Source organism: Palaemon carinicauda, chromosome 37 (assembly GCF_036898095.1).
Source record: "Palaemon carinicauda isolate YSFRI2023 chromosome 37, ASM3689809v2, whole genome shotgun sequence".
Lineage (NCBI taxonomy): Eukaryota > Metazoa > Arthropoda > Malacostraca > Decapoda > Palaemonidae > Palaemon > Palaemon carinicauda.
The window spans coordinates 37,687,284-37,714,265 of NC_090761.1; the positions used below are offsets into that span (position 1 = coordinate 37,687,284).

The following is a 26,982-nucleotide window of genomic DNA, read 5'->3' on the forward strand; positions in this document are numbered from 1 at the left end:
ATGATTGTAGTGCTCGTTAGTAGATGTATGCAAATAGCATTACAAATCATGGTACCTTTCTTCATTAAAGAAAACTCCCTTATAGTTAACTTGACCAATTGAAAATGTATCTTGAAACTCATTGTCTCCAAAAACATTGTAGTGTAATTATTGAGACCAATGGTAGCATTGATAGACATGTACACATGCTGTTCTTCCTTTATGACATATTAGTATGGGATAAGATAAATTAATGTAATATATTCTTTGTACCTTAAAAGTACCTAAGGAAAATTTTGCGTAACATGAGAAGGCTTTCTTACTACCATAGTCATGAAAAGGAAATAAACAGACAAATTGGCAACTGGTGTATATAGGAATTCATGTGCATTTTTTGTCTACTTAGGTAAACAAGTTGTGGAACAGCGATACAAGTTTATTACCAGCGATTATGGCAATTATATTTCAGGAAGTTATATGTAGCTATGTGATCTAATGTTAGGAAGATGTGTCGTAGATAAGGGAGCAGGAGTTTAACCTTGAAATTTTGTTAGAGCCATGAAAGTACCAGATAGTTTCAGCTTATCATGACCTGATCAGGTAAGTGAGCATCAAGTACAGTTTATGAAAATGGTAAATATATATTTTTCTTAGTTACTGTAGATTGTGTTAGTAGAAATTGGGAACAAGATTCATATCTACAAATATCAACTTGAGATGTTGGGTGTTGTGCAAGGCTCAAACTTGGAAATTTTTTATTTCATTCTTGTCTATATCCAATACACTTGTCGTTTCCTCTATGGACATGCACTATGAGAGTTGAAATCCTGTCGCGGTTCTCTGGTTAAACTACTTGATTTTAATCATTTCCCCTTGGACTTTTCACTTATCAAATTATATACTTTACTGATATTTTCTATATTCTCATAGCCTTTTTGTTTTATCAGCAAAGTTGATTTATTCCACAAAGTTATCATTACATTAGGATTTATGCAAAAATACCTTAGTTTTAATAGATTACAGTATTTATATAGTCGATGGTAAAAAGGTTGAAATATGCTGGATTCCTGCTCAGGTATTAAAGTCAATGATAACCAATAAAGTGGAAATTACTGTAACAAGAGCACTTGTAGAAACCCAATAAATGGTAGAATAGATTCAATAATGAACCTGAGAGTAACAAATTAAAACATGAAATGCAGCACTCGGGAGTTCAAACACATTGAAGTCATTATGACTTGAATATTTCATTAATAGCGCATAACCATGTCCCTTTTATGTACAATATGTAGAGAAAGATTAATAAGTATTTTTAGTGGGAACATCCAAAATATAATCGACTAATGTAAAGTTTCGGAAAGAAGCCAGTAGAAGAAATTCTTTGGCGGATTCTTCATAATTTTCAAATTTATAGTTATTAAAAATCTGTAATTAACTAGGAAAAAAATATTTCAAAATGGCTCTCTTTGGTAGATAGGCTTAGTATAGCTTCACCTATCAATTACTTGTATCCAGTTATTAATATTATTGAAATTTTTGAACCAGATCAATGTGGTAGAATGGCATATATGATCTGAATAGTAAGTGAATTTTGTGAAATGGGTCTTAAACAGAGCACAGTAATATGTTTCGCCATTGAAGTATGTGATGTCCCCCAGATTTTATGTTAAAAACGTATGTTTTATATATTTACTATATTGAACAAGTGCTTACCATTGCTTGTGCTTTGTAAACACATTGGTATCTCGTATCTTTTTTTAGGAATATATCATACAAGTACACATCATAATGTTTCACTAATTTTTGAGTGCTAAAGATATGATTAAAGTTATATGTATTTCACAGTTATAGATTTATATTTGTAGTTATACAGTATACTAGATCATAAAATTTTAAAAGCAAATTTCATGAAGGTTTGAAGTTTATGTATTGTATTAGCACTTTAACCAACCTTTGCAAACAGAATGCATTCAAACAATTGAACTGAGCATCATCAATTATTTAGTTTTGCTAATGGCAACTTGTATATAATGGGTTCATTTGCGGTACTGCTGTTTTAAAATCTATTTCACAGATTCATGTGTCCATTCCTTGAGAAACACTTGGTTTGCTATATTTCCCATCCACAATACAGGTATTAGTAAAAGAAACCATGACTATTTTGCATACATTATTTACGTTCTAGCATCCATCTGGAAGTAATGGGTGCCGAGGTCAAGGGCAAGAGCAATGCTAATGTAGTCGGCCTTGGCTTACATATGTAGGCTTAGGCTTTATTTGTAGGAATTACATTCAAAACTCAAAAGTAAAAAGATAATTATTATATAAAAATGTTATAATTGAAAATACCACTTCTCAATTTATGATGCATTATAAGAGTTTTTCATAATTTTAAACGGTTTGTTTTATACGCTGACAGGAAGTAAATCTGTACCCTAGAAAGAATACCAGCTTAATTTCAGCATTAGTTTCATATATATCAACTTAGGAGATTAGTCTGTAATGGTATGGTATGATATTCAGGCATTAGTAGGAGGGAAGTTTCAGATCTGAGATTTTATGTCTGAAGAATTTTATTTTTTTTCAAAGATTTTGCTGCGCCACATTTTCTATTCCGTATTATGGATCAGATTTCTGTTAATTGGATGTAATATTTTTAAGCTAAATGACAGTGAAATTTGTGGATTAAAGTAGACATTAAGGGTCCTAATTAGGTATGATTTTTTTTAGAGGAAATTACAGTTTTCTTCAGGTTTTGGGTGCGAAAGTAAGTTCTTGTGGAAAAGGATATTATCTTGGGGGGGGGGGGACAAATATATATTAACTCAAAGTAAGGTTTCTTACTGAAACCTATATTTATAGTGTCACTAAAAACTTTATTATTTGGACATGAAGGAATTTATAACAAGTCGGGTTTTCAAGCTTTGAATGAGTAAGTCGGTTCCGAATAAAAATGTATAATCAAATGTTATGCTAGTTTTTATTATAAATTAATGATATAAGAGTACAGTATGTATATTTAGGATTGAGGATGCTCAAAATCTTGGTGCTGGTAGATATTAGATACCCATATTTTTCTGTGACGTATTAAGCTCTAGTTAGGTGGTTTGATCCTTATTGGGTGGGTAATTCTCAAGTACAGTACAGTAACTAGTGTACAGTATATTAATGGTTATACAGAAACATAATCATAAACTTAAACTTTGGCTCACACAGTGTGATATAACTTGATAATTTTAAGGATGACAGTGTTTTTATGCTTCCAGAGTGTAGATAATGAATGATTACGTAATGCTATTTGTAGCAGTTTTGGAAAGCAGTCAATATACCATTCATTGTTGCTGATGCCAAACCAATTATATACAGCTATAGCTATATCGTTAGAATACATAAGACGGTATACTACAGTATAATTCAAGATTCTTGAAATTATTACTGTTCTTTATTGGACTCTTCATTTGCATTCAGACTAACTTTTCAGTGATCTGGCTATAATTTAGTTTTTGTTTGGGCCTAAGTACAGCATTACATCAAGTATTCTGATAATCATTTTTAACGGTTTCACTCGTTGATGTCTTGTTTCTCTGCAAAAGGCAATGCAATAAGTGAATGTTTCATGAAGATCTGTCTTGGGAAATGACTTGGAGATGTGCTCTATGTTTCAGGTTTTATTTATGTTGATGTCTAATAAAAAGAGAAAAACTTTTAAATGTTTCTCTTTTATTCCAAGTTCTGTCATTGGTGGTGTGTTGTCCTGGGCCTGAAGGAATAAAACTGGGATAGAATCTTGCCGTATACAGGAGAAACCACTTTATAAGTGTGTATAAATTTTCTGATCTTATATTTATAAGGCCAAGTACAAACGATAGTCTAATCTTTCAAAGTAAACTTTGATACCATGTGTTTCCCTCACCTTGTCTTCTGACAAGTCTAGGTTACATATTTCAAGCTTCTACTGTAGTGTCTGTTTCAGCTATTTGGACTAGCGATTCATTGCACACTTGTGTTGAACCTGTAGTAGCCTGCTTAGGCATTTCTTAGCTCTGAAGCAAGCTCTTGGAATCAACCTTTGTGCTACAATATATTACATTACATCTCCCCTCAATAAACTTGGCACTTTTAAATATTAAACTTAGCCGGTGAATATATAAATAGCTGACGTCTCCGACGGCCCGACAGATTCCAAAAACTCGCGAGCGATCGCCATGAAGGTTGCGGGTGTGCCCACCAGCGCCGACTATCGGCCAGATACCGCATATACTTCTCAACCACTTCAGTTCTTCTCTGTCGGTGTCACCGACAACATTGGTTCCGCTCGCTTTAGACCTCGAGTTTTCTACCGAATTGGTGAAGTACTTTGTTTTGGTTGTTTTATTGGCTTTTACTGTGTTGGTGTGTTTCTTCAATAAAACTCTTGAAACCTTTTTTGCTTTTGTTTTTTGTTGATGAACTTGGCTTTACTTTGGATTTTCTCTGGTTGTTCATAATGGCTGACCCTTCTCCTGTATATCGCAAATGTGCGAGAGATTGTAACAAACGTCTTCCGAGGGCCTCTATCGACCCTCATACTGTTTGTTCTAATTGCCGGGGTAAATCCTGCCAATTAGGAGATCGGTGTGAGGAGTGCGTGGTCTTGTTGGAATTCGAGTGGTTAGAGTATGAAAAGTATACTCGTAAGCTCGAAAGAGATAGGGTGAGGAGAAGCTCGTCTAGATCTTTGGAATTTTCCTCCTCCCATGCCCCTGAACCTAATCCTTCCCCTGTAGCGGTAGTTCCTGAACCCCCTATTAGCACTCATGACCCTTCAATGCACGATATGTTTTTATCTATTCAAGCATTAGGTGAAAAGGTTGAATCCTTAGCCTCGGACAGGAACCAGCTTATGTCCGATGTTAAGTTGTTAAAGTGTCAAAGTGGTAAAGTAGAAAATCTAAGTGGTAAAGTGGAAAGTGCACAAAATGTGTTTAGTGTTGCGACCGAGGGTTCGTCTGTTCGTGCTTGTCGCTCCCCTAGTCCGAGACTTCTTTCAGGCTCCTCTGCACCAGGGAGAAGGAATGTCGTAGGACTTAAGGGGGCGAGAGGTGTAAACCGACGTACAGACGTTCCCTCTTTGGTATCAGACGTTTCTCGTCAAAAATGTCCTTACCATAAGACGGGTGAGACTAAGTTCTCCTCGTCCTCCGACGACTTGTCGCATAAGAAACCTTGGCGCAAGGTTTCTAGGCCCTTAAAGCGCAAGTCAGTCCCTTCAGGACAGGTCCAGCGTCCTGGCTGTAGCCATTGGGGCAGCTCTGACCACTTGCATTCATCGGATGGCTGTTCGCCTGTTAAGCGAAAACGTAACACGGAGTCCGAGGGTCTCGGTAGGGGCGATGTTTTGCCTGCTCAGACGTTACCGACGTCACGGCCCGTTCCGACTCCCGTTGACCCGAAGTGGGTTGTCCTGCGGGACATGCAGTCTAAACTTTCCTCCCTTATGGAAGATTACGAGCATGAACAGGTTCGCGATGATCCTTTGCTTGCGGTTCGCCAGTACGATAAGCGTGACTCTGGCCTTCAGCCGCCTAAACGAGTGTTTTCTCGTCCGTATGATGTTAGCGCTAACGTTTCTAGTGCTTTTAAACGCGATTCTGATCGTGTTCCTCGTCATTCACGTCAGTCACGTGACGTGGAACCCCCTTTGCCGCAGTCTCGAACTGACGTTCAGCAGCTGTCACCACAGCCCCGCACTGACGTTCGTCGACCGGCTCTGTTGCCCCGACGTGACGTTGAACGCCTGTCACCGCAGTCAGAGGTTGTTTTTCCTGCTCAGACCCTGCAGTCAATGCAGTCTCGACGTGATGTCGAACAGCAATCAACTCAGGCTGTTGTTGTTTGTCAGTCACAAGACTTTCAGTCTTTGCAGCCGCGGCATGACGTCGTTTCCTCAGCTGTTGCTGCTGCTCCGTCGCATGTTGACATAGCCTGTCAAGCGTTGCCTCCACGGCATGTCTCTCCGTATCGCGAGACTCGGCAGTTGTCGGATGAGGAAGTCGTTGATCCCCTTCCAACTGATATGCCTTTGGGGACTTTTTCGGATGGAGAGGAGCCTAAAGTTGCTCAGCCGTCTCTTGATTTTAAAAAGATCATGCTTATTTTTAAGGAACTTTTTCCTGATCATTTTGTGTCTGCTGCTCCTCGTTTGCCCCCATCAGAGTTCACGCTGGGCCTAGCTGCTTCGACTCCGTCGTTCACAAAGTTAGTGCTCTCTCGCTCTTCTAAGAGAGCTTTGCGTTTACTAGGCGACTGGTTAATGACCAGGAGGAGTTTGGGGAAGTCAGCTTTTGCTTTTCCCCTTTTAAACTGGCTTCTCGCGCGAGCGTCTGGTATGACACGGGAGAAGTTCTCGGCTTGGGAGTACCTGCCTCTGCCCAGACTTCTCAAGCCTCGTAGACTCTCCTCGTCGTCTGGCCATGAGACGCTTGAAAGTTTGCTGGTCCTCTTCAGACCTAGATCATCTCCTCAAAGGAGTTTATCGGGCCTTTGAAGTTTTCAACTTCTTGGATTGGTCGCTGGGAGCCTTGAGCAGGAAGATCTCCTCGGCTGACTGTGATGTCTCTGTGCAAATTATGTCCTGCATGGACAAAGCTATCCGAGATGGCTCTAATGAACTCGCTGCTACTTTTACGGCAGGAGTTCTTAAGAAGAGGGAGACTCTTTGTTCTTTCCTGTCTGCAGGTGTCACTCCTTGTCAAAGGTCAGAACTACTCTTTGCGCCTTTGTCTTCTGCCCTGTTCCCACAGCAGTTGATTAAGGATATCGCAGCGTCTCTAGTGCAGAAGGATACTCATGATTTGATGGCCACGTCTGCGCGTAAGGCTGCTCCTTCTTCCTCTTATGTCGTCAGACCTAAATTTGATACTCCAGCGACAAGGTTTATCCCGCCCTTTCATGGCAGAGCTCCCAGTAAGGGAGGCTCTCGTGCCGATAGTAAGAGAGGTAAGAGGAGAGGATCTAAGTCCTCCCGTGGCAGAGTCTGACTGCCCACGTCCTCAGACAGCAGTAGCGGCCAGATTGACCAACTTCTGGCAGGCCTGGGAGAAGAGGGGTGCAGACCGGGAGTCTGTTTTGTTGCTAAAGGAGGGGTACAAAATACCTTTTGTAAGGAGACCTCCTCTAGTAAAAGTTCCAATAGACCTCTCTCCCAGGTATCGAGAGGAGTCAAAGAGACAGGCATTACATCTGCAGGTGTCTCGGTTGCTAGAGAAGGGGGCGGTGGTGAAAGTCTCGGACCTTCAATCACCGGGGTTTTACAACCGTCTCTTCCTAGTTCCAAAGCATACAGGAGGTTGGAGGCCGGTGCTGGATGTCAGTGCTCTCAACGTGTTTGTTGTCAAAACAAAGTTTACGATGGAGACCACCAAATCCGTTCTAGCAGCAGTCAGAGAGGGAGACTGGATGGTCTCTCTCGACTTGCAGGATGCGTACTTCCACATTCCTATACACCCAGATTCTCAGCCGTATCTGAGGTTTGTATACAGGAATGTGGTGTACCAATTCCGAGCACTGTGCTTCGGCCTCAGCCCTGCTCCTCTTGTTTTTACGAGGCTCATGAGAAATGTAGCAAAATTCCTACATTTGTCGGGGATCAGAGCCTCCCTGTACCTGGACGACTGGTTACTCAGAGCGTCGTCCCGTCATCGCTGTCTGCAGGACCTACAGTGGACGTTGGATCTTGCAAAGGAGTTGGGCCTATTGGTGAACATAGAGAAGTCTCAGCTGACTCCCTCCCAAACGATTCTCTATTTGGGGATGGAGATACAGAGTCTAGTTTTTCGGGCTTTTCCGTCTGCCAACAGGATAGAGCAAGCCTTGCTCAAAGTCCGTCTCATGCTAGAGAAAGACCATTGCTCTGTGAGAAGCTGGATGAGCCTCCTAGGGACGCTTTCATCCCTGGAACAGTTTATCTCTCTAGGGAGACTTCACCTACGCCCTCTTCAGTTCCATTTAGACTCCCATTGGAACAAGGACAAAACTTTGGAGGCGGTCTCGATCCCGATCTCCGAGCCAGTCAAGACTTGCCTGAACTGGTGGGACAGCAATATACGTCTTCGAGAAGGTCTGTCTCTGGCAGTCAAGAACCCAAACCATGTGTTATTTTCAGACGCTTCGGATTTGGGTTGGGGGGCGACTCTGGACAGTCTGGAATGTTCGGGTCTTTGGACGGCAGACCAGAGGAGCCTTCACATCAACTGCAAGGAGCTGTTGGCTGTCCATTTAGCACTGACGAGTTTCGAGAGTCTGCTTCGAAACAAGGTGGTAGAAGTGAATGCGGACAATACCACGGCCTTGGCTTACATCTCCAAGCAAGGAGGCACTCACTCCCACGCTCTTTTCGTCATCGCAAGGGACCTCCTCATCTGGTCAAAAGATCGAAGCATCTCACTGTTGACGAGGTTCGTCCAAGAGAACTTGAACGTCTTGGCGGACTGTCTCAGTCGGAGAGGTCAGGTAATCCCTACAGAGTGGACCCTCCACAAGGATGTGTGCAAGAGTCTTTGGATGACTTGGGGTCAACCCACCATCGATCTCTTTGCGACCTCGCTGACCAAAAGGCTCCCGACTTATTGCTCTCCAGTCCCAGATCCAGAGGCGGCCCACATAGATGCCTTTCTGTTGGACTGGTCTCACCTGGACGCTTACGCATTTCCGCCGTTCAAGATCCTCAACAAGGTGATGCAGAAGTTCGCCTCTCACGAAGGGACAAGGTTGACGTTGGTTGCTCCCCTTTGGCCCGCGAGAGAGTGGTTCACAGAGGTACTTCTATGGCTGGTAGATGTCCCAAGGAGTCTGCCTTTACGGATGGATCTCTTACGGCAGCCTCACGTAAAGAGACTTCATCAAAGCCTCCCCGCCCTTCGTCTGACTGCCTTCAGAGTATCGAAAGACTCTCAAGAGCTCGAGGATTTTCGAAGGAGGCAGCCAGAGCGATCGCGAGGGCTAGGAGATCTTCTACAATCAAGGTCTACCAGTCGAAGTGGGAGGTATTTAGAGATTGGTGCAAGTCCTCCTCTATTTCCTCATCCAGTACCTTTGTAACGCAGATTGCGGATTTTCTCCTGTATCTTGAGAAATGGTCGCTCCCTCTCTGCTCCCACCATTAAAGGCTACAGAAGCATGTTGGCTTCTGTTTTCAGGCATAGAGGCTTGGATCTTTCAAATAACAAAGATCTCCAAGACCTCCTTAAGTCTTTCGAGACCTCTAAGGAGCGTCGTATTTCAACTCCTGCTTGGAACTTAGACGTGGTCCTACAGTTCCTAATGTCAGACAGGTTTGAGCCGTTAAACTCAGCCTCCCTGAAGGATCTTACCCTCAAGACACTTTTTTTGGTGAGCTTGGCTTCGGCTAAAAGGGTCAGTGAGATCCATGCTTTTAGTAAGAACATCGGCTTCTCGACGAATAAAGCTATATGTTCTCTTCAACTTGGTTTTTTGGCCAAGAACGAACTTCCGTCTCGTCCTTGGCCTAAATCTTTTGAAATACCTAGTCTTTCAGAGATCGTAGGTAATGAAGTTGGAAGAGTGCTGTGCCCCGTTAGAGCTCTTAAGTTTTACTTGTCTAGAACTAAACCAATACGAGGTTGTTCTGAGGCTTTATGGTGCTCCGTTAAGAAGCCCTCATTGCCCATGTCTAAGAATGCGTTATCGTACTTTGTTAGACTTTTAATCCGGGAGGCACATTCTCATTTAAGTGAGAAGGATCGTAGTTTGCTTAAGGTCAAGACTCACGAAGTAAGATCAATAGCAACTTCGGTGGCTTTTAAGCAAAACAGATCCCTTCGAAGTATTATGGACGCGACCTTTTGGAGGAGCAAGTCAGTGTTCGCTTCATTTTACTTAAAAGACGTCCAGACTCTTTATGAGGACTGCTACACACTGGGTCCATTCGTTGCAGCGAGTGCAGTAGTGGGTGAGGGTTCTACCACTACATTCCCTTAATCCCAATACAGTGAACCCTCGTTTATCGCGGTAGATAGGTTCCAGACCCGGCCGCGATAGGTGAAAATCCGCGAAGTAGTGACAGCATATTTACCTATTTATTTAACATGTATATTCAGACTTTTAAAACCTTCCCTTGTACGTAGTACTGTTAACAAACTACCCTTTAATGTACAGAACACTTAATGCATGTACTAACGTACCCTAAACTAAAACAGGCACAAATATTAAGGGCGACTTTATATCATGCGTTTCCTAAACACGCCAAAAAGCACGATAAAAAATGGCAACCAATGTTTTGTTTACGTTTATCTCTGATTATAATGAAGAAACAAACGCATTTACACATCTGTGTATAGGTTAGTTTCTGCATCGATTATATTGATTATTCAGTACAGTATGTTGATTTGGTTATTACCAATGTTTTACTTAATTTTTCTTAGGACTTCCAAATGAAATGTTTTTCTTTATGACGCCGCCTGAAACGACGGCGTCATAAAGTACGCTCAGTAAACAAACTAAGGAATTTAACGCGCATGATGAAAGTGATAAATAATGATATTACAGTAAAAGCTTTAATAAAATATGTTATTACAAATATTATTTACCGTATCTATATAAAATCATACATACGTAGCAAAGCAGGAAAACAATCTACGAGAGAGAGAGAGAGAGAGAGAGAGAGAGAGAGAGAGAGAGAGAGAGTTGTTTTACATACGTAAATGTAAATTTTAAACAAAAAAAAATAGCCCCATTTCATATAAAATAGATTACAAATATTTTACTTTATCATATTACAGTAGTCTGTATAATACTGTAAAGTTCAGTACAGTATGTTGTTGTTAAAGTCGTGGCGATGAAATTCTCACGAAACAAAAACACGCCATTTGAGTACAACAGCTGATTTCTCTCTCTCTCTCTCTCTCTCTCTCCAGGATTTATTATATCACTAACCATGAAACTAACAATAGACTTTATAACTCCAAACCTCATTTACGAGAAATCCATAACCTACACAGCTCTCTCTCTCTCTCTCTCTCTCTCTCTCTCTCTTTCTCTCTCTCTCTCTCTCTCTCTTTTTTTTTTCGTGTTATACAATACTTACATTTAGATGAAGAAGCTAAAATTAGTTTTCTTAGTGTCAATTAAATACGAAACGAAATAATTAGGCCGAGTCTACATCCATTTCAATCATAGCTAAAAATACGGCATCCGATTTCATCAGCAAACCACTATTTTTTGGGAAATATCATTTTATTCTAGAAAATTGCCACTCTTTAAATAGTTAATTGCACATTAAGAAAGCGTGTACTTTTGTTTTTAAATTTCGGGTTTGTTTTAAAAATCGAGTATTGTTGACTTCTTTTTTTTTTACTTTTGGCTGTGATTAGATCAGCTGTCATCTAGCTGCCGCTCTTGAGTGTGTACGAATACACTAACAAAGTATCATTTATACCATTTTTTAACTTATTCAAACTGTCTACAGTATACATTTGATATTACATAAGCACCAATGTGTTATAACCTATCAATTTTTTTTGTTTATTTCATTTAAAACCCCCCCTCTCTCTCTCTCTCTCTCTCTCTCTCTCTCTCTCTCTCTCTCTCTCTCTCTCTCTCTCTCTCTCTCTATCTCTCTCTCTATCTCTCTCTCTCTCTCTCTCTCTCTCTCTCTCTCTCTCTCTCTCTCTCTGTGGGCTACTTTTCACTACCTCCCATTCCTTACCTCTCTCTATCTCTCTAACAAATGATATCTTTGTTGCTCCTCAAAGTTTCATTTATATTGAAAAATCAATCACGATTCAATTTTCCTTACTTTCTCCAATCTCGCACCATCGGTCACTTCGCGGTATTTTCGATATTTCTGGAAAATCCGCGATATATGTATATACATGGGTTATGAAAAAATCCGCGAAGTGGTGAATCCGCGATGGTCGAACCGCGAAGTAGCGAGGGTTCACTGTATCCTTTTAATCTTCTCTTGAAATGTTTTTTAATCTTGTCTTGGGTTGTACGGAAGACTAAGAAGTCTTTCGCAATCTTTTTGGTTTGGCGGGTGGTCAAATGTTGTTTCTTGAGAGCTCCCAGATTAAGGGTTTTGATGAGGTCCTGTTATAGGGGTGTTCGCCCTGGATATAACAGCTCCTGGGAGTCTTTCAGCATCCTGAGAGGATGGCTGGGCTTCGTGAGGAAAGCGGACTAATGAGGCAGAGTAATCATCAGAGTCAGCTTCCTTACCAGGTACCTATACTTAAGTTGGTTTTTTATGAAATATTTGTCAAAAAACTCTTGAGCATATACGCCTTTATTGTATTAATACTGGTCTTTACCCACCACCATGGGTGTGAATCAGCTATTTATATATTCACCGGCTAAGTTTAATATTTAAAAATGATATTTTCATTATAAAATAAATTTTTGAATATACTTACCCGGTGAATATATAATATTAAAGGCCCTCCCTTCCTCCCCGATAGAGACCCAGCGGACTGAGAAGAACTGGAGTGGTTGAGAAGTATATGCGGTATCTGGCCGATAGTCGGCGCTGGTGGGCACACCCGCAACCTTCATGGCGATCGCTCGCGAGTTTTTGGAATCTGTCGGGCCGTTGGAGACGTCAGCTATTTATATATTCACCGGGTAAGTATATTCAAAAATTTATTTTATAATGAAAATATCATTTTTGACCTAATTACAGTTCTCTGGTTCTGCAAATGTTCCTTTTGTACTGTAAACTGGTCAGTCACTAAATTTAAGTGTCCCTTTAATTAATAAACTTTCTAGACTTCCATTACTGTTTCTGAACCCCTCTCTTCTCAAATGAACATGCCACTACCGATCCAATTACTGTTTGTTCCAACACGGAGTACTTAGCTCGAACTACTTTCTTAGGAGTATCTGGGATCTCCTCCCTATCCGACCAAGAATTTTGCGTAGTTCCCCCTATTTCCGCGTCCCTTGTTGGGTTGGCCTGTGGTGGATGGATACTCGTCCTGAGGCGACCCTGGGTCAGCTCACGAGAGTGGGCTGCTAGGTCAGATTCGTCAGTAAGCATCTGGTCGCGACGTAGATAACATCTCGCCGCTCTCTCTCTTCATCCTGTCCGACCCGCCTTTGTGTTACCACGTGTTTCCTTTGTGCTTCCCCATCCCTTTGTGCTTCCACTCACATCCTTTCCTGGTATTACTGGTGTTGTTTGGTGTTTCAGTGCTTTCCTTTTGGAATCCCAGCGTCGCTGTCCCGGGCCTAAGACCGGTAAGCCTTTGACGTCTCCTTCAACCCCGTCGGAGAGAGGTTCTCCTTCCCCTTCCCCTACCCAGAGTAGGGGCCGGGGTAAGTCTGTTGCGGGGAAACGGCCCATTGCCTTTCCCCATGAGTCTGATGTTGATGATTTAGGGTGTATTGTGCCTACGCAGACGTGTGGGGGGTCTGCTGGTGGGGCGGGAGTGTGTGCTGTAGACGAGGTTCTGGTGCCCGCAGGACCTGTTTTGAATGAAGACCCAGTGTGGGGGGAGTCAGGAACGGCTCCTTCCCCTCCATCGTGGCAGTGTCTTACAGGTTCAACGGTGCCCGCGGGCATTATGGACAAGGAGAGGCAGCCCACAAGATCTTCAGACCCTGACTCCATTGTAGGGATGGCACCGAGGACATCCTTCAGATCACCCATGCGTCAGGAGGAAGAATTCTCGGGCTGGTTCGCTTCTCGGAAGGCTCTACGCACGCCCCCGGCACCCTCATCTACGCTCCCGTCGCCCTTCAGGCAGCCCGTCACGACGGTTGCACATCTACAAGACCCTTCATTATTGACAGACGATTCATCGTGATCCTCTTCCTCTTCTCCCTCCTCAGATGCATCTTCGTCCTACGACTCGTTTTTGTCGGAAGGCTTCGACGCCCGAGAGACGAGAAGGAAGCGGAAGAGGTCTAAAAGGATGAAGTCTAGCTCTTTCGTAGGCCCTTCCAGGAGGAAGGCAAAGCTCTCGAGGAAGGAGAGCAAGAAGAGGAATTCCTCCAAGAGGAAATGGGTTAAAGTGGCTTTCCCCCCTAGAGGGTTGAATAGGGCTCTTACCGCTCCAGTGCCGGCCCTGGTTGCCGCTGGAGCCGCCCCCCCGCGCCCTTGCCCAGTGTCTCTTCGGCTCCGTCCGCTCGTCGGATGCAGCCGTTGGCACACAAACGTTACCTTGCCGTTGCCATCCGCTCGTTGGATGCAGCCGTTGGCACACATAAACGTTACCTTGCCGTTGCCCGGCAAGTCACTGGCTCCATCCGTCCAGCGGAGGCAGCTGCTGGCTCGACCCGGCAGCATGACATCCATACCCGGTACCACGACAGCTCCATTCAGGCTTCGTGGTCAACTGCTTCTATACCAGGGTACTCACACCCCACGGTTTTCCCCGGGAGGGGGTAGACCCATGATGGCTACCTCCGTCCCGGTGGCTCCATCCGTGATGGAGCCAGCCACTCCATCGTCCCGGCCAGCCCCATCCAAGCATCGGAGGCGGCCGCTGACACACCCATCACGGCTACCTCCGTCCCGGCGGCTTCATCCGTGATGGAGCCAGCCGCCCCATCGTCTCGGCCAGCCCCATCCAAGCATCGGAGGCGGCCGCTGACATATCAGGGTACTTACACCCCATGGATTTCTCCGGGAGGGGGTAGACCCATGACGGCTACCCCCGTCCCGACGGCTCCATCCGTGACGGAGGCAAAGTGGCTTTCCCCCTAGCGGGTCGAACAGGGCTCTTGCCGCTCCAGTGCCTGCCTCAGTGGCCGTTGGAGAGGCCCCCGCATCTTTGTCCAGTGTCTCTTCGGCTCCGTCCGCCCGTCGGATGCAGACGTTGGCACACGTAATCTTTACCTTGCCTTTGCCCGGCAAGTCACCGCCTCCATCCGTCCAGCGGAGGCAGCCGCTGGCTCGACCCGGCAGCATGACTTCCATACCCGTTGCCACGCCATCCCCAGCCAAGCATCGGAGGCAGCCGCTGGCATATCAGGCTAACTACACCCCACTGTTTTCCCCAGGAGGGGGTAGACCCGTGACGGCTACAGCCGCCCCCACGGATCCATCCGTGCTCAAGGATGCAGCCGACACGGGGGATCAAGTGGTAGAGGGCTTGTTAGACACGGCCGAGGGTTCCCCCGGCAGAGTATCCTCCTATAGACAAGTCCGTTCTCTGATCCGTCACCACCACAGATTAGACGAGCCTAAACCGTCATCAGAGCAGGATTGGCTTTCAGGTTTGGGGAGGATGGTTGATAACCCCGGCCAGCGGAAACCATCCTTGGCCCTAGCGCGGGACGTGGCATTAGGCATGGAGCTCGTCGACAAATACGTTGAGGGGACATTAGAACTCTCGAAAGGCCCAAGGGTCCTTCAAGCTCCTGCCGGGACTGAGGACCCAGAAGAAATTTTATGTTCCAGAGGGGCGTCATGCAGTTCCCCATCATGGGAGGAAGCCTTTGCAACGTTAAACCAGGGCAGTGCAGATGACAGATCCCTCACTGCACCAGTGGTTTTCTCTCAAGCAGTGGCCTCCATGATGGAGGACACCTCGCGAGACATAGTCAATGTGACCTCCTGGCTGGACTAGTGGGCGTGCGCCCTGGCAGGGTTCCAGCTATCTCTCAACCTGCCACTACCAGGGAATCAGGCCCTTCTACAAGAACTCATTCGCTCGGGAGGGAAGGCGATGAAGTCCCTTACCTTCCAGTCCCTGACCCAGTCGGCAAATTGGGTGTTAAGGAGGAGGGACAAGGTCCTTTCAGGATCTTCCGTAGACTTCCCGAACGTGAAACAAAGTTTCGGAGGAATGCGCTGGTGTGGGGTGAGACCGTGTTCCCCCTGCAGGCAGTAGTGGAAACTTGGAGAGAGTAGGCAAAATTAAGGACTCGGGAGCCCAGGCTGTCAGTGGCAAAACGTCCTCCCCATAGGAGACCATCAGCGGACGTGGCCATCCCACCTACGGCACCACTTCCTGGCAAAATCCCCGCGGTCCTCCCGTAGGAATGGTGCCCCAGCCCAGTCCTCCTTTAGGCAAAATATGCCGGCTCAAGGAGTGCTAGCAACCTTGAGGGAAGGGGATTTCATGATGTCCCTGGATCATCAAGGACGACCTTTTCAGATCCCCGTGCATCCCTCCAGCAGGAAGTTCCTCAGAGTGAAGTGGGCATTCCAGTCTCTGCAGTTCAGGATTCTGCTTCGGACTGTCAATGGCTCCTCAGGTGTTCATGAGGGTGGTCACCGTAGTATCAGCCTGGGCCCACAAGCAGGGCATCAGGCTGATCCAGTACCTATACGACTGGTTGCTGCTTTCATCCTCAGAGACAGTCTTGAAGGAGCAAGGAGCGAAGCTATTGCAGTTCTGCAGGGAACTAGGGATCACCATCAACTTGGGAAAGTCCCCACCACCAGGATAACATACCTAGGGGTCGTCCTGGACTCCCAATTAGGAGGGCATTCCCCTCTCAAGAGAGGTTGAGCAACCTGGATCAAGTTATTCGACCATTCCTGACAGGTGCGTGGGAGAAGTTGGTTCCTCAGGGGAGGCTCAAGCTGAGACCAGTCCAATGGAAACTAAAGGACCGTTGGTCACCGGGAGCCCCTACTCAAGAACTAGTCAAGATGTCTCCGGACTCCAGGAACTCTGGTGATCCGACAGGGTGGACAGCCTTGAGGGGCTACCGTTCGCGTCCGTTCCTCCAGAGGTGCTGCTCTTCACAGGAGGGGTGGGTAGCCCATCTGCTCGGGGAAACAGCAGAGAGGAAGTGATCCCCGGAGGAGAAGACCCTTTACATAAACATGCTCGAGCTACTAGCAGGCCAAAAGGCCCTTGCAAGGTTCGCCCATCGTCTCCGGGGAAACACGGTTACACTCAGGTGCGACAATGCCACCGTGGTGGCGCACATAAAGAAGCAAGGAGGATTGAGATCAAGGGGGTTGTGCAACCTCACGTCTCAATTACTGGAATGGGCCGTAAAGGAACACATCAGCCTCACAGCCAGCTTCATTCCGGGAAAGGAACGTTCTAGCCGACGGCCTCAGCAGGACAGGGTAAGTACTGGGGTCGGAGTGGTCCCTACACCCACAGGTAGCCCAGAAGGTCCTCCAGAGGTGGAGCTCACCGGTGATAGACCTTTTCGCCACGGGGCTCAACGCACAGTTCCCCGTGTTCTGTTCCCCGGTGCCAGACCCAGCAGCAGAATTCGAAGACGACTCCCAACGCTCGTGGGACGGATTCGACGTATATGCCTTTCCTCCCTTCGGGATTCTCAGGCAGGTTCTCAACAGGATCAGGCAGCCAAGAGATACAAGGTTGATTTTGGTAGCGGCCTGGTGGTTGGAGAGAGAGTGGTTCGCGGACCTACAAGACCTGGCTATCCTTCCTCCGAGGCCTCTGCCGGTAAGAGAAGATCGGCTACACCAGCCCCACTTCCAAAGGTTTCACGAAAACTCCCAGTGCCTTCAGTTACATGCGTGGAGGTTATCGTGCGTCTACTAAGGAAGGAAGGACACTCAAAGAGAACAGCCTTGAGGATGTCCGGTTATCTTAGGAAATCCTCGGTCAGGGTTTACCAGGCCAAGTGGGCCACATTCGTGAAGTGGCATGCGGTTCAGAACCTGAGGCCCCTGGATGCATTGGTTCACAGGATTGCAGGCTTCCTGGTCTACCTAAGGGACTACCTAGGGGTTTTCCATTCCAGTCATCAAAGGGGCCGAGCAGCACTGGGACAAGTATTTCACTCAGAGGCATTGACCAGGTGGGCCTCTCCTCAGTTTTCCATGCTCATCAGGAGTGTCGAGCAATCTTGTTCCCCCCGCGGCTCTTGGGTCCCACAGTGGGACGTGGCTAAGGTTGTCAAGGTTTGGGCTAGGCTACCCTTCGAACCTCTCAAAGTTATCCTGGATAAAGACCTCACCCTCAAGGCAGTGTTCTTGCTAGCTCTAGCCTCGGAAAAGAGGGTGAATGAGCTCCACGGCTTGTCGTTTGAGGTCCCACACTCGAAAGGGTGGAAGGACCTGGCCCTTTAGTTTCTGCCTGCTTTGGTGGCCAAAACACAGAACCCAGCCATCGTAGACTCAAGGTTTGAAGGATTCTCGATCCCGGCGTTCCCTCACTCAGACAACCCGGAAAACTTGTTCCTGTGCCCAGTGAGAACTATCAGGAAGTATCTTAACAGGACAGCCAGACTTCAGCCGGGCATCAAAAGTCTGTTTGTTTCCTCAGGCCCAGTGTAGAAAGCAGTGTCTAAGTACACGGTCTCCTTCTGGCTTCGACAAATAAAAGGGCTTATGACAGTGAGAGGTCGGCAGTCCCTGGCAAGACATGACCCCATGACATTAGGGGGCTTAGCACCTCCTTTAATTCGACAAGAACATGACAGTAGGTCAAATCATGAGACCGGGCACATGGTCCAGGCAGTCCACCTTTACGGCCCACTACCTGAAAGACTCTACGAGGAAGTCCCTGGACTCCTTCTCCATCGGACCAGTCATTTCCGCCCTTCAAAAGTTTAAGGCTAAAGCCCCGGGGTAAACCAAGGGGAGTAATTGCAAGGGACACAAGTTTCCGCCTTACTCCCCCCCCTTTTTGCCCCTTTTCCTTTCCCTCCTCCCATGTGAGAGATGGATGTTGTAGAAGACCATGTCTGGATTATGCATAAAGGTGACTTCAATCAAGTAGGCTTTTGGGTGCTTCCCCTGACTCTCCTACCCTGGACCTAGCCTCCTATCTAGGTCTCGTATCACGTACCAGTATGGCGGGTCGTCCGGACTGTAAGTCCACCCCCGCCTCCTAAGAAAGTAGTTCGAGGTAAGTACTCCGTGTTGGAACAAATCACAAATTTTAAGTAATTTGTATTTTTCCTAACAGTACTTACCTTGAACTACTTTCGCGTTATTGCCCGCCCATCCTGCCCCGGGTGCCTTACAGGAGTTCGAATGGTATTTTCACATATCCTTGCTGACGAGTCTGACCTAGCAGCACACTCTCGTGAGCTGACCCTGGGTCGCCTCAGGGCGAGTATCCATCCACCACGGGGCAACCCAACAAGGGAAGCGGAGATAGGGGGAACTGCGCAAAATTCTTGGTCGGATAGGGAGGAGATCCCAGATACTCCTAAGAAAGTAGTTCGAGGTAAGTACTGTTAGGAAAAATACAAATTACTTAAAATTTGTGATTTTTGGAGTGAATGTTCCATTGACTAATGAACAATTTTGAGCTAAGCAATTATTTTTAAAGATTCAATTGCACATTCAAACTCAACAACTGTTCTCTTAGTTATCTAACTTTTTAGGAATTGATGGGATTCTGATAATTTAGTCATTTTTTGTGAGGTGAATTTGGTTGCTATACAAGAGCTTTCATTCCTGGTGCTAGTTTTGAGCAAAATGTAGATGTTAGGGTACTACTTCCAGTATTAGGTGTATGGAATAGTGGGCTTTGTCTCAGTATCCTAAAAGTGAAGAGGATCTTGGTGACTATAGATCAACAAACATTAGCCTACTCCCTTTTGGAGGGAAATTACAGTTCAGAGGTTAAATCTCCTTTCATGACTTTCTTAAAAGAAATTGCAGAGGGAAATGCAAAAAAGATGATTCAAATACATACAGATTCAACTTATTCATCTATGTTAGTAGGATGGAGTTTACCCAAACAAAACATAGCCACAGTTTTCAGAAATCTTTGAGTCCTAGATCAATAAGATTGTAAGTAACGTAGTGCAGAAGCCTTTATCAAATAACACCTTTTTTATTGTTGACTTCTCGGTTACATCCTTTCCTTACAAGAGGTATCTTTCATTGATTGGGACCATTGCTAAGTTATTCAATTTCATCAGAACAAGCTAAAGCTTATTGGACTGGAAATGGCAATCCTAACTTACCTGATTCCATTATAATTCTTCTATCCTTCATTATCAAGAATTTAAAATGACATTATAAACTTTAATTAAGAGTGATTTCTTAATCTTTTTGGATCGTAGTATTACCAGTGATACCAATGGAATGGCAGGTGTTCTTACGCATTTTATTTTAAATACAGGGAACATTTGTATGTGTCATTATCTGATTCATAGATATTCTTCTGGTACAACCCATGAACATAAGGGGTGAACTACCCTTAAATTTGCACTGCATTGTTCCTGAGGTATAGCTGTATCTGGCTGAGAAGGGCCTCCCTTTCAAGTTTCTTCTCTTGATGGACTCTGCAGGAAGCCATGCAACAGACCTGCAGTATGATTGGGTGCAGGTTGCGTTTCTGCCCCCTAACATCACAGCGCTTATACAGCTGATGTATCAAGGGGTCATTTGTCCATTTAAGGCACTCTACACTTGTGCCATGATGGAGGGCCTCATCGCGGCAGTTGACGACAATGACAAAGACAACGATGACGAAGAAGGCTTCACCTTGAAAAAGTACTGGCGCAAGTACAACATTGCGTCATGTTTGACTAACTTGCAGCATGCATTGCAAGAAATGGAAACAGAAACCATCAATTCAAGTTGGAAGAAATTATGGCCTGCTATTGTTCATGATTACGCAGGCTTCACTCCTGACGAAATCCATCACTCGGCAGTGGAGAAGGCAGTGACGCTGGCCCGCATAATTGAGGATGAAGGATTCACAGACATGATGGAAGGAGACGGGAACAGCCTTATCGAGGCCCAATCAGACCTGCTGACAAACGAAGACTTCCTTCAGATAACGAAGTCAGCGAGTGAAGAAGAGCAAGACGAAGAAGTGAATAAGACTGGCCTTACTCTGGAGAACCTGCAAGAAATGTGCAACATGGCAAGGGCATTGCATCGCTTTGCACAAGAAGTCGATGAGAACAGTTCGAGCTGTCGAGTTTTGCAACCGTGTTGATAAGGTTATGGCATTTTACAAGGGTATTTTGGAACAAGAAAAAGCAACAACAGCAATTACCCATCATCATGTTCTTGAGAAAGTTTAAAAAGCCAGCTACACCATCAGTACCTCCAGCAGAAGAGTCTTTGGGTGAATCTCAATATCTGATAATGATGAGGCGCTTCCAGAACTGCTTTAAAAGCCTCATTATACTTGTGTGAATTTTGCGCAGTCCCCCCTAACTCCGTTTTCCCTTGTCGGGTCCCTCCGTGGCAGAGGGATACGTGCCCTGAGGCGACCCGGGGTCAGCGCGTGGGTGCGCTACTGGGTAGTTGTCGTCAGTAAGCATCTGGTCGCGGCGTAGATCACATCTCGGAAGGAGACGTTATCGGAGAACGGGAAAACACAAAGGGAACACGTGGTGGGTCGGACGGGATGTGAGAGAGAACGGCGAGATGTGATCTACGCCGCGACCAGATGCTTACTGACGACAACGACCCAGTAGCGCACCCACGCCCAGACCCCGGGTCACCTCAGGGCACGTATCCCTCCGCCACGGAGGGACCCGACAAGGGAAAACGGAGATGGGGGGACTGCGAAAAATTCTTGGTCGGATAGGGAGGAGATCCCAGATACTCCTAAGAAAGTATTTTGAGGTAAGTACTGTTAGGAAAAATACAAATTACTTAGAATTTATGATATTTAAGTAAAATATACGAGTGAGTTAATGTATATTATTTGTAGATTTATGTAAAACATTTGTGAGTTAATGTAGTATATATTACAGCACTCTACTGTAATGATTTTATACTTTGAATACAATAGATTTAAGTATAATATACTGTATATAAAGCATATATATACTTTTAGTATTTTAAACATTCTTGTACCCACACACATACAAAAATTACAGGGGAGGGGCCCAATTCTACTTCGTGGATTTTCACCTATCGCGGAGGTCTCTGGTCCCCATTAACCACGATAAACGAGGATCACTGTAGATGCAACAGTTCCTCGTTTACTTAAACCAGATGGCCCAGTCACTCACTGTCCAAAGGAAAAGGCAACCTTTTTGGCCGATGTGTTTGGCAGTAAATAGAGTAATGAGAAACTCGAACTTCCTCATTCCTGTTTTCTGGAGGCTAAACTAACCAGTTTAGCTTTTTGATCTCGCGAAATTAGAGCTCTCTCGATGGACCTTGATACTTATGGAGGTGTAGACCCAAATGGTATTTTTCCTTTGTTATTTTAAAAAGAATGCAGATTTCTTAGCTCCAAAGTTGTTATTTTGTGCAAGTTAGCAAGAAGAGCTTTTAGCACTTGTTGGAGAATTGGTAATGTTGCTCCACTATGTAAATATGTTAGTGGTAGCTCAAGTCCAACTGATTACCGCCCAATTTCCATAGCTCCCATATTATTTCAAGTTTTTTAATGTCTTGGCAAAACATCTTAATAGGTTTGCTGAAGGTAATCATCTGTTCCCTAGTTTGCAATTTGGTTTTCGTAAAGGCCTTGGAGCATGTGATGCCCTTCTTACAATCTCCAATGCTGTACAGAAATCCCTTGATTGTGGTCAGGAAGTTCGTATGATTGGCCTTAATTTTAGTGCTGCCTTTGACCGTGTTAATCATGAGGCCCTTGTTTTCAAGCTTAAACATTTGGGTGCGTGCGTGCACAGATTCCTGGAACTTTTATCCCGGGTTTCTCTTAGACAGACACTCATAGTGGGTAGGTCGTTTCTTAGCATTATTATTGATCAAGGACAGTGGCTCGTCAACATCCAGATTTCAACATTGATAATGTTTCTTTACCATTATATGACTTGAAATTTTAGGTGTGATTCTCGACAGCAAATTTACTTTAGAAACACATTAGGTCTGTGTCTTCTTCATTTGGACAAAATATTGGCTTAATAAGAAAATCTTTTAAGATTTTTGGTGATCAATCTATTCTGAAGTGTTTTAATTCTTTCATTCTGTCGTGTTAAGAGTATTCTTCTCTGCTGCTGATTCTCATCTTAATTTGTTGGACAGGAACTTATGGTCTATTAAATTTCTTATCCCTGATCAATTAGTTCATTATGCATGTTGCATAATATTTTTCATAATTCTGACCTTCCTTTATATTCAGATCTTCCTGGACAGCTCCATCCTGCTCGTAATACAGTACTAGGCATGCAGTTAATTCTAATAGTCAGGCCTTCTCCATCATGAGGCTCAATACTACACAGCATTCTACAAGTTTTATTACAGCTGTGACCAAGTTGTGGAATGATCTTAATCGAGTAGTTGAATCAGTAGAACTTCAAAAGTTCAAACTTGCAGCAAATGTTTTTTATGTAGAACAGGCTGATATGTCTTTTTTTTTTTGGGCTCAGCCATGTCGTCCTGATGGAAAGTTCCTTTAGGCAGCTTTCTAAGGGATATTTGCCTACAGTGATACTCCCAGAGAATTGACCACAGGTCTCCAGAATTCTAACTCCTGGCGCAAGTATCCTTAATATAACTCTTAAAGATATCTCATAATATCAGGGGACGTATTTCTTGATACGACACATAGCAATCTTCACCCCGAATAGAGTTTTCGCTTTGAGGGGAGAGCGGCGAAATTGAAGGGGAGCCGTCATCAAGGTTACCCGGTGCATACCACCCCGGCGAACTATTCCTTTTGTAGTAGCGAATTAAGCACGGTGTTTCTCCCAACTGCTCTCGGTGTTGTTACTATTACAAGGATTATTACAATGCAATCTCCAGCATCTTCATCCTCTGGAAAGTTGAGTATTTAATCTTTACTGTGTATAATTTTTGGCTCCCTTCTCACAGTTAAATTAGCATAATTTAGATGTGTTTAGTGGAGCAGAGCCATCACTGAAGGCGGCCATTTTGGACTGCTGTCGTACGCCATAAATGCTTTATTTAGTTAGTAGTACGACGTTCCCGGTATTTAGCTATAACGAATTCTAGCTATTTAGGCAAATTATACTAGTGAAGATAAGATTTACACATGTAATATTTCCTCTTCTGTTGAAACGTTTCGATAGTATACGTTAGGGCCTCGGTGATATAGCGTAGCTTAGATCCCGACTCGGGTTAGGTTAGCCTAACGCGTTTTAGTATACTTTAGTAACGTTATCCCCGTTTATCCTCTCGTATCGTTTTATTAATTCATTGGAGATAGAACATCTCCTAGAATTACTATTATAATTCGATACTCGTCTCTTTTAGAGATATAAGGATAAACCCTTCCTTCCCTCTGTGTGCCGCTATTAGGCGGCAACCCTATCTTTCGTCTTGCCATAGAGTTGTGTACTCCGGCTTGACTGAGATAGTGTTTCTGTCCATCCTCTTTGCTGGTGAGTATCCCAGCTTTGAAATACAACAGTAACTCAGAGTATTCAGTCTTGTTGCCAGCAATGCTACCGATGGGGGGGATTAGTCATTCCCCTGCCGTTTACACTGTTGTTGGCATAGGAAACCCGGCTTCCCTAGTCCACATCCGAAAGTGGTAGTACAATTGCCGCCACCTTTCTCCCTTGCGGACTAGAAGACATCTCCTATATCCGGCAATGTCTTAGGCTAAGGAATCGTTATTCCTCTGCCGCCAAAGATGGCACCGGCAAGGAAACTATGTTTCCTTGATTTGCAGCCGAAAGCAGGAGGCATACCTACCGCCTTCTTTCTATGCAAAATATAAGACCCTTTCCCTTCCCCCTTCTGTCCTTTAGTTGACCCCTGTGGCCAGTATTCTACAATCACCCCGCTTGCCGGGCTTATTACGATGCCGGCCGGGCTCCTACAAAGGCGGTTAGATTGCCGCTCCGACCTTCCCCCCAACGGAGACAAGGCTCCGGGAAAGGTTGTGCCGGCCATGACGGCTGTCGGTGGCAGACCCGTTACAACTTTGAGTATTCTTCAGCCCTCCCTTGGACTGCCATCCACAAACCCTGTAACCGGCAACAGATATTGTGGCTGGATGGAAGCTAGAATTAATACATTCTCTCCCCTTCCATTTGAATCCTCATTCTGGAAAGGAGGCTGTAGAGACAGTAGTCCCTACAACCCTAATTATTGTACTAAACTATAATAATACGGTTGTACTTCTCTCCATTCTTTCTCTCTCTGTTGGCTAGTGCCGCCAAGCACTAGCCTAGTCCGGTAGTATACCAGCAGAACTACAGCATAAGATTATACAGTAGCCAGTACTCCTGCAGTATAGCAAACACAGCAGTTAGAAAACTACAGTATATAACATACAGTAGTATGATTTTCCAACATACTCTGTGTATCCTTTCACAGTCCATTATTGAGACCGCTAAGTAAATGTTGAGGTGAAGCATTCCTTCAACATTCTGATGTATCCTAGATCATCACAACACATATTTTTACCCTACAGTATTATTTCACTTGTGGGGAGTTAGTATACACTGACTTCAGCTCTAAGTACTAGAGCTATTCCACCCTGTCTGGTGTTCAGCTGCTGATTCTCATCTTAATTTGTTGGACAGAAACTTACGGTCAATTAAATTTCTAATTCCTGATTTAGATATTAATCTTTGGCACCGTCGTTCAATTACTGTAGTTCATTATGCATGTTGCATAACATTTTTCATAACTCTGACCATCCTTTACATTCAGATCTCCCTGGACAATTCTATCCTGTTCATAATACTAGGCAGGCAATTAATTCTAATAGCCAGGCCTTCTCCATCATGAGGCTCAATACTACACAGTATTCTAGAAGTTTTATTCCAGCTGTTACCAAGTTGTGGAATGATCTTCCTAATCGGGTAGTTGAATCAGTAGAACTTCAAAAGTTCAAAGTTGGAGCAAATGTTTTTATGTTGACCAGGCTGACATGAGTCTTTTTTCAGTTTATATATGACATGTCAAAAACGTTATTAGTTTATACAGTATAGGACATATCTGTTTTGACGTTGTCACTGTTTTTAGAATGATTTATTGTTAATTTATTCTCATCATTTATTTATTTCCTTATTTCCTTTCCTCACTGGGCTATTTTTCCCTTTTGGAGCCCTTGGGCTTATAGCATCTTGCTTTTCCAACTAGGGTTGTAGCTTGGCTAGTAATAATAATAATAATATATTTCCCAAATAAGGAAATTTAAAATATTAATATTGAGGGAGGTCACAGAAATTGCCTGGACAGGAAACACAGATATGTCTCCTATTTCCTTTCTAGCTTACTATCCTAAGCTATAATTATAATAGTAATGATTACTATTTAATACATGTGAATATATTTATCAGTATGATAAATTACCCCATACAGTACTCATTTCACTCTTTCCTTCCTTACAGGAGGAGGGCAAGGTGAAGTGTGCAGTCCTGTTCTGCAACCACAAAAGTAGGGCCTTTTGTGGCCACAAGATGTGCAGGTCTCATGCCCCCGCTATATCGTATTGGGATCTCTGAGGTACTGGAACCCGTATTTTAGCATATAGCATTAATATAAACAACCTAGTACTCATTCACCCTTTTCTCCCTTACAGGAGGAGCCGATGGTGAAGTGTACAGTGGTGCTCTGCAGCTACAAGAGTAAGAACTTTTGTGGGCATTCGATGTACAGGTCTTATGTCCCTGCCGCATCGTATCTGGATCCCTGAGGTTCTGGGACCCGAAAGGTCACTCCAATCGTTTGACCTTGATGACCGACAGCTTTGTAAAAGCCATCCCTGACACTACGGAGTCAAGGGATACAGCAAGGGAAACCCAACAAAGGTGAGTATGAGGCTTCCAGAAGAACTTTCAGGGACCTTACCTACCTAACAAATCTTTGAAGTGCCTACTGTTCCCTAAGGCTCATTCGAATACGTTTGTGCCTCAGGCACAGGTCCAGCCTCCCTCTATCCAACGGACGGTGGACACTGATATGAACAGGCACTGCAAGGCTTGGACATCCACCAAGATCGGATGTCAGAGGAGTCCATTGACACCAGACAGGACCTACTGCAAGAAGGGCCTGAATAAGGAGTGGTTCAACCACCCACGGAGGAAGAAGGATCCGTTTCGACGATGACTGAGGTACCTCAGCTCACTGTGCCGGCATATTAACTTATGCCGTCAACCTCTTTAACCCCAACTCCCCAACTGGCTAGACAGTTCGGATGAAGTGAAACGCTCCTAGAGTCAATCCAGCAGATGCTGACACTGTTCCAAAAG

The 26,982-nt window shown here is 44.5% G+C and overlaps 1 protein-coding gene across 1 annotated transcript; it reads left to right on the plus strand.

Annotated features, from left to right (window-relative positions):
• Positions 1-20,153: 20,153 nt before the first annotated feature.
• LOC137629284 (tigger transposable element-derived protein 1-like) lies at positions 20,154-20,822 on the plus strand. The gene has a single exon (XM_068360545.1). The coding sequence runs from the start codon at positions 20,154-20,156 to the stop codon at positions 20,820-20,822; it is 669 nt and encodes a 222-aa protein (XP_068216646.1).
• The last annotated feature ends 6,160 nt before the right edge of the window (positions 20,823-26,982 follow it).